Here is a 13,413-nt window from a genome sequence, read left to right on the forward strand (position 1 = left end):
GCCAATCATGTGTAAGTATTTCTATGTAAAAAACGGTGATCCACTTTTGATGCGTACCCATGTCATTGAGCCAATAGGCAATCTTCTTATACACCTCATCACAAATAGTTACAGTGATAGCCAGAAGGATCTTGGGAATAAATCTTGTGATGCCAGGTAGCTCTTGAATCTCCATAACCACTTCCTGGAAGGTCAGCCAGTATGATCCACATTTAACCGGTGCTATGCTATTCATTGACATTTGCATATCGAATCCCTGTGGTTCATTTGAATGCCTTGAACATGAATTACATGGAATATTTGAATGTGTATTCCTGCCCAACTCGACTCTACAAATACACACAAGCTTTCTAGTGCGTTCTGTGGTCCAAACCTGCAGTTCCAGACAGAGGAGCATGATGAGGAAGACAAAACAGAGACAGAGGAGGCAGATGGGGAGGCTGACCAGCCATCTGAACACAGCCCTCTTCCATGGAGGATAGTAGAACTCTTCACAGCCTGTTATGGGACTACAGCGTTTTACACCCTGCGGATAGAACAAGGACAAATTCATTCCGCTTCATGATGAAACATATCTATGAATCATATCCATACTTTTTTGGGCCTTTTTTCATTGAAAAAAAAACTGCTTTTTGTATCACTACCTCACTAACGTGCAACCTGGGTTCAAAACGATGGCATGAATATACAGTTTGAACATGTAATTCGGTGATTCTATTGAATCAGTGATAGGATTTGTGGTTCCTGGTTCAGTCCAAAGAATCCATTCATTAACCCTGCTCAATCAGGAACATACCGGCTCTTATCTTTTGATGGCAATAAATCATGCACACAGACTAATGGTTGCATTGCGCTACCTTAAATCATCACTTGAACTAAAAGCATTTATAGAGTCATAACACACTGTTGACAGGCACTTTCACAAATGAATAGATGAATAAAAAAAAAAATAAAAAAAGGCCGCGGCGCAGTCCTCCGGATTGAATAATGATGCTTACCCTGAACTGTGGTCTTGGCTCCTCCAAGGACTCTGCGGGGGTGTCGAGGGTGCCCCACCTGTAGGCCAGCTCGGCTTCTCGCCTCTTCCAGCGTTCCAAAAACAAGGTTGCCCACACAACATTGAAGAGTGCAAACACCACACAGCATATATCCTGACTGGTCTACATAAAACAGAGAGAAATGCACAGATAAATACTGTCAGTAATGACCACTCATTATTGTAGTTATTTTCTCTACCCGCTTATTCCAGTGGTTCCGAAATGGAGCTCTCCGGCTCCCGGTGCTTGTGGCCTTGTGCACAGTGTTGCCTGACTTGTACAGTACAGCACGACTGATATGAGATTTAAAGGCTCGATACACATATTGAGGGCTAAAAAAGCCGATATTCCATATATCGGCCGATGTATTGGCTGATAACCGATATTTAGGGCGTTCCATAAATTGATGTCACTTTAGAAAAAAACTCATATTTTAGGAATTGGCAAGGCTAGCAAGATAAAAGCGGTTTTGCTTGATACTGATAATGCCATTCGCTATAAAGGAGAAGGTGTTTTTGTGTCTTAGAGTTTGATGAAATGGATGATCTAAAGACTTGGATAACTGAGGCCTTGACAACCATCGATCCCGGTTTGCTTGTTTGCGTGTGGCAAGAAATGGAAATCCGGTTTTGATGGATGGCGTGTAACCAAGGGCTCGCACATTGAACATTTGTAAAAGAAAAAAAAATTATAAAACACTAATTTCTTGGATTAGTGTGTTCAAATTTTTTGCTACAAGAAAGTAAGATTAAGATTTCAAGAAATACAAATTGGGATTTCATATCTTGTATTATACTTATGAAACACCCTGTATTGATGGATATATGAAATAAGAACGTTCAAATAGACAGGTTACATATTATAAACGAGCACAAATTCTTAAAATAACCAAATTACGATTGCAGTCAAAGACGGAGAACTTCACTGAATTAAAACAAGGAACTTTAATTCTTTATCTTAACACAAGGAACGTAAATTGTACGATGTATAATCGCAGGCCCTAGCCCACATTATTCACACCTAGGGGTAATTTACATGTTTTTCCATGTAAATTCACAGGATTGCCATGTTTTTACATCCATGTTTTGAGACTGTTTGGGGAAACGGTGGAATCTGGAGAAAATCCACGCAAGCACAGGGAGAACAAGACAAGTGCTCACAGAAAGGGCCATGCCCAGACTTGACGGCCCAAACGTGCGTTCCTAACCAAGCCTTCTTTCTGTACGGTCCCCGTGCCAACCACATTCTACAAGAAATGCTTTAAGGTACCTGATCAGCTTCTGCAAGTATCCACAGGAGAAAGCCAATGACGGCAGGGTAAAGCATAGAGTTGGTGTAGAAACCAAGCCAGGCAAAGTACATGCTGATCTTCACTCCGAAGTAGTCGCAGATATCATCTGCGTCATGGAGGAAAACATACTTGCAGCGGCAAATATTATACCTAGCAAGTATGTATCAAACAACTGAATGTTTAAGCTGGTAATTAGTTCCACGTGCTTACCCAGGGGCTGCCTTTCGCAAACAGCCTGGACCCATGACGTCATCAGCTGATTTAGGATCCTCTGCTCGTGAAGAGGAAACATCTGATGGATCACACCACGGGCCACCAACTCTGGAACTAGACAACAGACCAAAAGTAACGGAATGATTAGAATGTATCAAGGCATTAAGGCTGAAGGCTGTATAGTGTTCCCCTGATTAGGAGTGGATTTTTAAAGAGATTTTTTTTTTTGTTCACCTATTTTTTTTTTTTTTTTTTTACAGTAAACGTACTCACCGTAATGCCCTCGCCGTGGGAAAGGAGAGCCACCATTTCAGAAGTGCTTTTCAGCTGCTTATTGAATGCCGCGAGACCAGTGAAACCCAACAATCACACTCGGGCAGGAGCGGCTGTCGGCCACAGCTCACACCCTGACACTCACGTTGACTCGCAGATGTCACACCCCACCCCACTAGGCCCCACCTCTTAAAGGCACACAGAAACTACAATACAGTATTTTCTATACATTTTAAGCTTTGTGTGCTTTATTAAGTTCAAGTGTACATATCTAAAGCATGTGGGACTGCTAAGGATTAAAAAAAAAAAGAAAAAAAAAAAAGAAATTGTTCATAAATAAGCTTACTGATGGGTTGTCCCTCCAGAAAGTGAATGTTGTGAAGCACTTCCCCCTGTTTGGCTCGCAGATTGTCAAGCCAATACTTGATGATACTCTGACGCTCCTAAAAAATAAAGGATAAGGACGACCAGGTTCAGGTTTTCTTTTTCAAAACAAACTTTCAAGACACATTTTCTGTGTTTTCTTCACCTGACATATAAAGGTCATTAACACATTTCGACAAATCTATACAAACAAAAGCATGATTGCGCTATCACTTTAAAGCGACGGCGTAATGGCATAAAAAGAAGAAAAACGGAATGTTTTGTTTCTCCCTTATATCAAAGAAGCTTTTGAGCAATTCAGATTTTTGCGGAAGAAACACCGCATCCCGTTATCCAACGGAAACCAATACAGTACGACAATGCTATCAATCCTAATATCAAACCACCATTTTTTGACATCCTACCTGCGACGTAAAGAAGCAGAGCTCGCTCTCTATGTTCTCATAGATGTTGTCCTCTTCACAAGAGAAGCGGCGCATCCCACCGCCAAACTGCGGCTTGACAGCCTTGTGAATGCTCATCTGTTCCGCTCCCCGCAGCAAACTGAGGACAAAAGTGCAGCAGCATGAAAAACAGCACTGCGCAGGAGCTATAGACCGTTTCCTTTTTGAATTAGGGAGTTCATTAAGAGAACGCACAAAACAAACTGTTGAATGTTTCTCGATTTACCGATATGATTCATATATTAATATATAATATTAATGGTAGATTTTGAAACGATTTATCTTAGTTTTTTTTTTGTTTTTGGACTCGCAAACCCCATTTTGAGAACCATTGCAGTAGACCTTTCAACAAATGTCAACAAGGCATTCACACGACTAACAGGTAAAGTCATTGGAATGATTTGCAGGGCAAGTCAAAGAATCCAGTCAAGAGCCTGGGTCCCCAACCACTGTACCGGCGGTCTGCACAGATGAAAGAAAAACAAAAACAAAACAACGTACAGCACTTCCGGTTTATTTATAATTAGAGGCTGAAAAATATTTTATTTAGAAAATTGACTGGATTCTCACTGTTACAGCCATCTATGACCGACTCGTAACGCATGTCAAGTCGTCTCCGTTGCGTAACGCTAATATCAAATGCACAAGCTAGCAAATGAGTAAAACAAACAGACGTATTTGGAAAGTTCAAAACCCCCCCCCCCCCACCCCCGGCTGACGGTGAATAGTTACAGGGCCACGAAGGGTATAGACTTGTATGAACCGGTCCGTGGCAGAAAAAAATGTTGGGGACCTCTGGACTAGAGCTCTTCAGTTAGTAAGAGCGTTTGCTACTAATATATTTTGGACTTCCAACAAACATAAAATCAAGCACGCACAGACAGAGTGTTCCGTTTAGAGTCTTACTTCTCAAACGTAGTGGTGATGAAGAAGGCATAAGCCTGGGTATGTTTATGCTGTCGGACTTGAATACTGACTTGTGGGATTCCAACACGGATCTGATTCAGGAGCCACAGCAGAGTGTGGTCATCGACTGAATCTACAGAGAGAGCAGATCATAGGGCAGACCATTTATCACATTGTTCCATTAGCGGAGTTTGTACCATCCACAAAATGAACCTACCCTATGCTGTCAAGGGGGGGAAAAATGCTGGGGTACATCTTAAAGGAATTGATTTTGTAACATTAATATTTTTCATCCTGGAAAAGGTACAAACTGTTACAACAGAGTCTCATGATTAGCACGATTGTGAGAATTGATCTTTCTGTCGGGAGGACTGATATGTATGCTCCCTGTTGTTAACACAATCAATGTAATATGTGTCTTGATCCATTGAGCACATATTTGGTTGCATGTTAAATATACACACACGTTGGTGACTTTCATATTGTTGGTCCGGGCTTGATTCCAAGTCAAATATCTATTCACAATAGCGCAGGTGACCAGTCGAGGGCGTGGTCTGTATTGGTGGAGTTGATGTTGTCATTACAAAAAAGTGTTATATTTCAAGCGGAAGTCAACCCCAAAATTTTCTTTACAATATTATGTTTTATGTCATCCCACTAGTCTAAACACGGCATTCTGATTTATATTATCTTTGTGGAATATGACTTAAGCAGTGAAATCCACCCGTTTTTGTCCATCTCAGGGGGCGGCCATTTTACCACTTTCTGTCGACTGAAAATGACATCACAGTTGCTCGGGGCCCACATAACAAGCGATGATGGTTCAGCTACCGAAAACAGGTGAGCCGTAATTGGTCGTTACCTGAGCCCTGATGTGATGTCATTTTCAGTCAGCAGAAAGTGACAAAATGGCCGCCTCCTGAGATGGATCAAAATCTGTGGATTTTTCTGCTTAACTCATATTCCACAAAGGCTATATAAATCAGAACGCCCTGTTTTAGACTAGTTTGGCTACATAGAACATAATATCGTAAAGAACATTTTTGGGTTGACTTATCCTTTAAGTGACACATAGGCCATGTTCAAAAAAAACTTTTGGAACAAAATGAATCAAATAAATCACATTTTTTATGACAACTGCAAGACGTAATGGCATTATCAAGTATCAGTACTCGGTATAGTGAGTATGTTTGAAAAAAGTGGTATGGATGCCTTCCTAGCCACAAGCATCGGAATCTCAATACTGGATCTCAGAGACAATGATCAAGTCAAGTTTTGTATCCCAGAAAGGCTGTGTCGTGTCTTTGCCTTTGAATCTTGGACGTCGACTGTTGTGAGCTAATGCGTAAAATCGTTTCATGACGTAAGAGCCAAGGTTGAATAAATCAAGCTAACTTGCACCATTGCATTAGAAGGACATCCGTTCACTGTCTGGCGGAGACTCTCTCCTGAAGCTTGGTTTTCAAGGAGAACTATTATTTTACGATCGAAACAATTCCAAGGTGTCTGAATAAAATGGCTGTGACGTGCTTCCGTCAAAATAGGCAGATTTGCTTGGCTACGTAAATTTCACATTTGACATTTTTGTTTGGTGGTGTGCCGTGTAATTTTCAAACATAAAATATGCGCCTTGGCTCAATAAAACAAATCACTGGTCTACATGCTTGACAGTACCTGGGAAAGTCATCAAGATGTCACAGTTTTCCGTGGGGACCATCTTCAGCCAGGACTTCCTTGACAATATGTAGTGTCTGGCCTGCAGGAGCCTTTTTCCAAATAATTTATCTATGGAGGAGATGGTAAGATGTCAAGTTGTATTGTCAATACTAAGGCCCACACTAAGACATCAGTTCCAAAGCGTTAGCATCAAAACAATCTTTCATGCTGACGGCGAGCAAAAACCAACTCAGTGACAGGACTTCTTCCCGCGAGCCATGACTGCGCCGAACACACAGCTAGGCCAAGAGAGTAAAGTACGAGCAGTCTGCTCCATTGTGCCATCTTTTACTTAGTCCATATCATGTTGCTTTAAATGATCACATTATGCCTATGCTGTTCTTTATTTGGCGGGCTTTCCATCTCTTCTGGCTTTATCAATAAAACACCAATGTGCTTGCTCAAAATGGTGTATTTTTTTATTTATGCCTGATTCTTAGTCATCCAGGTCATGGCAATTTGAAAAGGTTGAATCAAGACAACTGGACTCTTGTTAGGTGAACTTGCTACGTTTGATTAACCCATCATATTTCAAATTTGTCTTAATGCTCACAATAAAATCCACATTTTCCCATCCTCTGATTGGTTGGATAGAGCAAGCTAAGTTGGACCAGCAAAACACACCTGTAGTGATCTGCACATAGTGATAGGTGATTTTACATCTAAATTTTGAGATAGAGCAAATCACTTTTTCATCTACTGACGCCTGTGCGTAGAGTAAATTTGCGTCTTCTTTTTTAATCCCAAAACATGCATGTTAATTGGAGACTCTGAGGATAAGCGGTTTGGAAAATGAATGAATTACAATTCTTACTGTAAATATTTTTGTTGTGACAAACTTTGGCTCCAGTCTTCATCCCATTTAACAATAATATAAGTGTTGAGTGAATATTTACTACGCATGCCGTTTACAGCATGCGAGGCCGTGTGCCCCTAAAATTTCAGGTTGGGGTCACTGTGCTCCTAGTAAATTAGTCTGGAGCCCTGAAATTGTAATAATCAGCATCTCTGGTGAGTATGATAGATTTTCTTTCTTTCTTTTTAATTTTTGTCAGGTTATTAGGTAAATATTGATTCTGAACTACTGCAGATGATGTCATGTTTTTGAATACGGCTGATGATCCTGTTTCTTTAATTGCAACAAGATAGTGGCGGTATTCAGTGAATTGTGTTTTTGGTACCTGGGCCTTCACTTAGTGTTGTCTTAGTTTATAGTTTCGTAATTAATAAACAGAAACTTGGATCTGCGCCCCAATTTTCGAGTACCAAACAATGCCAATAAAGGCTTTCCATTTCTATTCCATTTTGTGGTGTGTGCACCTGTTTACCACCACCCTCTGTGAGACCGCACGGGCCCGTTTGAAGCTGCGTGCACGCAACGTGCACCATGTAGCACCTCAGACAACCACCATTTCATTCAACCACATCTCGTTCCAATGGGAGCCATTCAGTACCACCAACCGCATCACATATTGCTAACAGAGCCACCCCACTTCTCATTTTCGCCCCCTAAGCATGACCCAGCTTCCGACTAATCTCCACTTTGACTAAGCACGCGTGGCCCATTTTAACGGTGTCTATTTTGTTTACTTACCGAGCACACCGTACGTTGCTGAAGACGGCCCCTTGTGCTGGTGCTTGTCGTCGGTCCGACGCTGCAACTCCCCCGCGGGCGTCCTCTCCATCCTCTCCGCTGCACAGTGCTGGTTGCCTGCAGCATCGGTGTCCGCCGCTCCGCCGCCCGTCGCATGCATGCTGCTTCACATGTATCCAGGTAGGGCGGGAGACGTGGCTTCTGAACGCACGACCATTGCATGCGAAGTAAGAATCCTTGTGATACGGACGAGGGGGAGGAGGGGGAGCTTGATCATGGAAATGACACGTTAAGGAGCCCCGATCGTGACTGGCTGGTGACGACAGAGCAGGGGGAAACACCGCCTTTGCACGCCTGGAAACAAATGGTGCAAAAGTATCGTAGCAAAACAGAAGCCTTTCAACAAACCCATATCCCACTGTAAACACACAGAGTACGTTTTTATTGATAGGGTGGCGTTAAAACATGTGTGTAGTAGGTTACACAGTTATCTGCCACCTACTGGAAGAGCATATTACGTTCAGCCCGTCGCTATAAACCGCTTTGCAGTCAATTAATAATCATTGCTGTCAACTTTAAAATACAATTGCAAATCAAATCAAATACAAATTATTGGTGCTGTTGAATTCAACTTTTATTTATCTTTTTAAATCTTAGGCAGCTGGATAACTCAAGTGCACTATTTTGGAGTCAGCCAGTCCTCCCTCAAGCGCCTCCAGTTGGTCCAAAACGCTGCTGCTTGCCTCCTAACTGGAGCTCGTAGGAGGAAGCACATAAATCCAATTCTGGCCTCCTTCACTGGGTTCCCTGTACATTTTAAGATTCTCTTATTTGTTTTTAAAACTTGAAACCGTCTCGCCCTACCTTACCTCTCTGAGCTCTTCCACCTGGACGTACCTGCCTGCTGCCTCAGGTCAGCTGGACCAGACGCTACTGGAGGTACCGAGGACTAAGCAGCAGCTTAGGGGATCAAGCTTTTTCTGTTGCTGGTCCCTTCGAAAATGTCCCCACTGTGGGATCAATAAAGGCATTCTTATCTTACCTTTGGAGCAACCTTCCGTTAAACATAAGTAATCTTCTCTGTCCATGCTCGTCTTAAAGTGGAAATCAACCCAAACACATTTTTTGCAAGAATATTTTCCCAGCAGGCACACTAGTTGAAACATAGTATTCTGATTGATATTGCGTTTGTGGAATATGAGTTAAGCAGCAAAATCCAACCCTTTATAGCCATTCAACTGTGATGTCATTTTTAATCGACAGAAGTGACAAAATGGCCGCCCCCTGAGCTAGCTAAAAAGGGGTGGATTTCAAATATTCTACAAACACAATATTAATCAGAATGCCTTGTTTCAACAAGTGGGCTTGCAGAGAACATATTCTTGAACACAAATATGTTTGGGTAGACTTCCTCTTTAAAAAAAACATTTTTATTCTTTTGCTTTAGACTTAGCATGAGACCTGGCATTGTTTTATTGTTTTTATTTTAATTTGTTTTTTCTTTCTTTCTTTGTTTTTATATGTCTGTTTTTACTTTATGTTCAGCACCTTGTGTGCAGTTGTGGTTGTTTTTAAAATGCTCTGTAAATAAATCTAAGTTGAGCTGAGAAATTTGGTGAAACTGGATAACTAGGCAATAAAACGGCACAGTAGTTGAAAATCACTGGATAAGATGAGAATCACAATGGACACTAGATGGCGCTGAAAGGCCAACATTGAGCGGAAAGGAACTGCAATCATTTTCAGTTTGCATTGCAGTACTGTAGTTTCATTCATCTTCTAGTCTCTACACCACTTTGTCCTCATTAGGACTTATAAAGGTGAACTGGGGCCTAGTCCATCTTACTTTGAGCGTCAGGTACCAGGTACCAGGTACACCCTGGTCGCCAGCAAATCACAGGGTGTACTGAATTCTGCATAGACAAACAACCATTCAAACTCATATTCACAATTAGTTTTCAATGAGTGAATTAAAAAAAAAGAGGCTTCAACCTGTTCATTGTCATAGTTGAAATTTACAGACTAAACATCAAATAAGGAGAATTACACATTGTATATTTAAATCAACCACGTAGTAATAAAGTCTGCTTACCTTAATGCTCACACACATTGCAAAAGCTATTTGAACACAAACAGTGAAGCAACACAGAGGGAGCATAACAATACTCACAGGCATTTATGTATTCTTTATCCTCTGCAAAGCACAACTAAAGTTACTGCAGCTTACTGAGGAGCTTTTTACCATCTCACATGTCTGAATGGAGAGATGAATGTATTATACTGCCAAGGCCAGTCTCCATTAAATTGAATCAGAAATTGTGTCAAAAACTGTTTAATTCAATTCTTTGGATTTTATTTCATTATGCCATTAGTGTATGTTATAGAAGAGGAGATTACAGAGTGATGCTTTACGTTCGCGGGGGAAGGCTGTAACAAATTAAAAGCATTTCCACTCATTTCAGTGGGGAAAGACGATTTGAGACACAGGCATTTTAAGTTACAAACATGGTCATGGAATGCATGCAACTCTTGTTTGAGGACACCACTGTATTGCTTTCATTATGGCCTAAATACAGCACACAGCAGCCAATAAACATGACGTTTGAAGCCTGCAAAAAGTTGCAGGCGTTTTCATCAGGCATTATGCCGACATCACATGACAACTCCGCCGTATTGTCCTTAAAAACGAAGGCTATTGAAGGATGTTATATAAAATATCTGAAAGCAGTAAACGACTGAGTCTTTTCCTCACTATCATTCTCCCGCTGAACGCGTCAAAGGCCAAGGTCACTGAGATTGACCTAAGAGGAAGCCCTCTGCTCGGGGTGTCGACAGTATTTCCCCTCCCAGCTCAATAGCTTTACCAGGCTAGGCCATGGGACCAAGAGACAGTGCGAGCAAATAGGAAATGCAATTAGAAGTCACAGCAAAGGAGGACATTAGCAACCACAGACAAAAGAGGTCAAATTTGTACAACCCCAGGTGAGGAAGGACGTTGTAATCATAAGCAGCCAGTCCCTTTCCTGCAGCAGGAGGGCCTGGAAGACGGTCGGCCAGGTTGCGACACAAAAGGCCCCTCAATGTTCATCGTGTCGTGTGTCACTGCTGAGCGGAGACATCCCAGAGTCACAGCTAGAGACCAGCCGAAAATATTTTGGAAATATTTCCGCCCCTTAGACCTGTGCACGTCACCAAACTGAAGTGTCTCAAAAAGTATTTACAGTCGACAGAAATAATTATTACGTCTCGATTTGCTTTTAATTGATTTCATTGATTCGATTGCTCCACGTTAACTCATTCACTGCCGTTGACGAATTGATTTGTCTTTTCACAGTCCAGCCGTTCAGTCCCAGGAACTTATTTTTTTCAAAATGTTTCAAACGTTAGTGTAAAAGAGGGTCTGATAATGTCTGTCAGTGACTGAGTTCAAAGGAAATGTTCTAGAATCTTATCGCACCTCATGTAACAAGGTGCGTATTGACTCGTCTTTTATTGGAGAGATGCACACCCCTTATATACACACACACCGTATGTACAATCTCTGAAGGAAATGTCACATTTGCACTACTGACAAGTAAGAACATTCTATTTTAAAATGACAAGAAATGTTGCTGCAGATGACTGGAAACATCATTAGAACTTCAATTTATCTGCTTTAAAAACATTTTTAAAAACTATTGATTAAACACTGCACTTTATTTTAATTATTTATTTTTAACATTCATTGCTGTATTGATTGTGTATTGTTTAATGTTTTAAGTTTGACATCATGCTGTTTTTTTTATTGTTTTGCTTATCATTTTATGTACCGTAAGTACCTCTTATGTTATTGGCCAGGTCATGATTGTAAATAAGAAATGGTTCTCAACTGACTTAACTTGGTTAAAGTGAAAGTCAACTCCAAAAAATGCTTTGCAATAATATGTTCTATCCGCCTTCACTAGTCGAAACATGGCATTCTGATTAATATTGCGTTGGTGGAATATGAGTTTAGCAATAAAATCCACCCGGTTTTAGCCATCTCAGGAGGCGGCCATTTTGTCACTTTCTGTCGACTGAAAATGACATCAAAGTCGCGCAGGGCTCAGGTAACGACTAATCATGGCTCACCTGTTTTTTAAAGCTGGGCCATGATTGGTCGGTGTCTGAGTCCGGAGCAACTGTGATGTCATTTTCAGGCGACTGCAAGTGGCAAAATGGAAGCCCCCTGAGATGGGGAAAAACGGGTGGATTTTACTGCTTAACTCCACAAAAGCAATATTAACCAGAATGCTGTGTTTTGACTAGTGGGGCCGCATAGAACATATTCTTGTGAAGAAAATTTTGGGGTTGACTTCAACTTTTAATAGAAATAAATTGCATCATATCATCTGGAACTGAGCTGTACCATATCGAATCGAATCGTAATCCACACTGTGAATTGAATCGCTCGCTTTAAAATGAACCGTTCTTGAATGTTGCTGCTTTAAAGCCTTCCACACATCAGGTATCAAGCCACAGGGTCACAAATGGCAGTTTTGGTGACAGCTGCACTGAAACCCCAGGTATGGTATGAGGGTAAACTTTGAAAATTGTACAAAACAACCCAACCCCCCGTTAAAATATGTCCATTGAGGTTAAATTCTTTCCAGAAGCATGCGTTTATGTGTCATAGAGGAAGAGGGATGACTACCGAGATGCGCTGACAATGCAGGAAAACATTTTGACATGAGGGTGACTCATGTTTGCACAGACCAGTGTGCAAACATCATTTCCAGCCATACGGTCGTGGACGGTGAGATAAACCAATCGTTCAAAGGATCCACCACTTTTAATATTGTGACATCTGGCCCCCGCAGTAAGATCGACAGTATATATGCGGAAAAGTACTTGATATCACACAAAGGAAATCCTTTCGACCAGAGCTCTGCATTCAGTGGCATCCAAGCATTAATTGGCACCACAATGCAAGTCAATACACACTGGGATTTACAGTAGGCTCCAGACATCCTCTCACAGTCGAATAGACAGGATGTTTGTGTGTTCCTATAGTGGTGTTTTGCTTACAGTTTACACTCCATTGTGTCTCTGTGGCTAAGGAAACTGAATTAAATGGACATCATTAATTTCAAGAGTTTTCTGTCGTTATGTGAAGCAAAAGGGATGATTTCGATTTTTCTTTCTTTTCTTGAATGATAACAGTCAAGCAATAGTTGTGATGAAATGTTTGTTTCGAAAAGTCATGGCACTCATTTGATTCAAATAGCCTAAGAGCATAAAAAATAAAAAAGAATCCAGTTGTAGGGATTCAACCTTGGCAGATTATCATGACCTGGAACACTGAAATAAAATAAATAAATAAATAAATAAACAAACAAACAACCAAGAATTCAATAGCTTTGATTTAAACTTGCGGCTTACTAAAATCTTAATGGCTGAGAGTTAACGCTGAAAATGAAAAAAAAAACCAACAAAAAAACAAACAAAAACACGCATGCACTTGTTTTTTTTTTCTTTTTTTTTTAGATTGTGACTGAATTTAAAAAACAAAATGAATCAAGCAATTATGTCATTAGG

At 40.9% G+C, this 13,413-nt stretch overlaps 1 protein-coding gene across 4 annotated transcripts in view; it reads right to left on the bottom strand.

Annotated features, from left to right (window-relative positions):
* Positions 1-13,413, bottom strand: part of LOC147141382 (anoctamin-8-like) — a 32,083-nt gene that overhangs the window by 7,762 nt on the left and 10,908 nt on the right. For 2 of the 4 annotated variants that reach the window (XM_086043836.1, XM_086043833.1), the window contains exons 2-11: positions 7,858-8,211; positions 6,222-6,332; positions 4,548-4,680; positions 3,603-3,741; positions 3,161-3,257; positions 2,539-2,655; positions 2,307-2,434; positions 999-1,160; positions 374-526; positions 58-184 (exon numbers count right to left, since the gene is read on the bottom strand). In XM_086043836.1, coding sequence (XP_085899962.1) covers positions 58-184; positions 374-526; positions 999-1,160; positions 2,307-2,434; positions 2,539-2,655; positions 3,161-3,257; positions 3,603-3,741; positions 4,548-4,680; positions 6,222-6,332; positions 7,858-8,017 — 1,327 coding nt within the window. In that variant the 5' untranslated portion in view covers positions 8,018-8,211. Of the gene's footprint in view, positions 1-57; positions 185-373; positions 527-998; positions 1,161-2,306; positions 2,435-2,538; positions 2,656-3,160; positions 3,258-3,602; positions 3,742-4,547; positions 4,681-6,221; positions 6,333-7,857; positions 8,212-8,726; positions 8,868-13,413 lie in introns of all 4 variants that reach the window. The other 2 variants (XM_086043835.1, XM_086043834.1) reach the window with 2 other exon arrangements.

The sequence above is a fragment of the Filicampus tigris genome, chromosome 10 (genome assembly GCF_054856515.1).
Source record: "Filicampus tigris isolate MCC_2025a chromosome 10, RoL_Ftig_1.0, whole genome shotgun sequence".
NCBI classification, from domain to species: Eukaryota; Metazoa; Chordata; class Actinopteri; order Syngnathiformes; family Syngnathidae; genus Filicampus; species Filicampus tigris.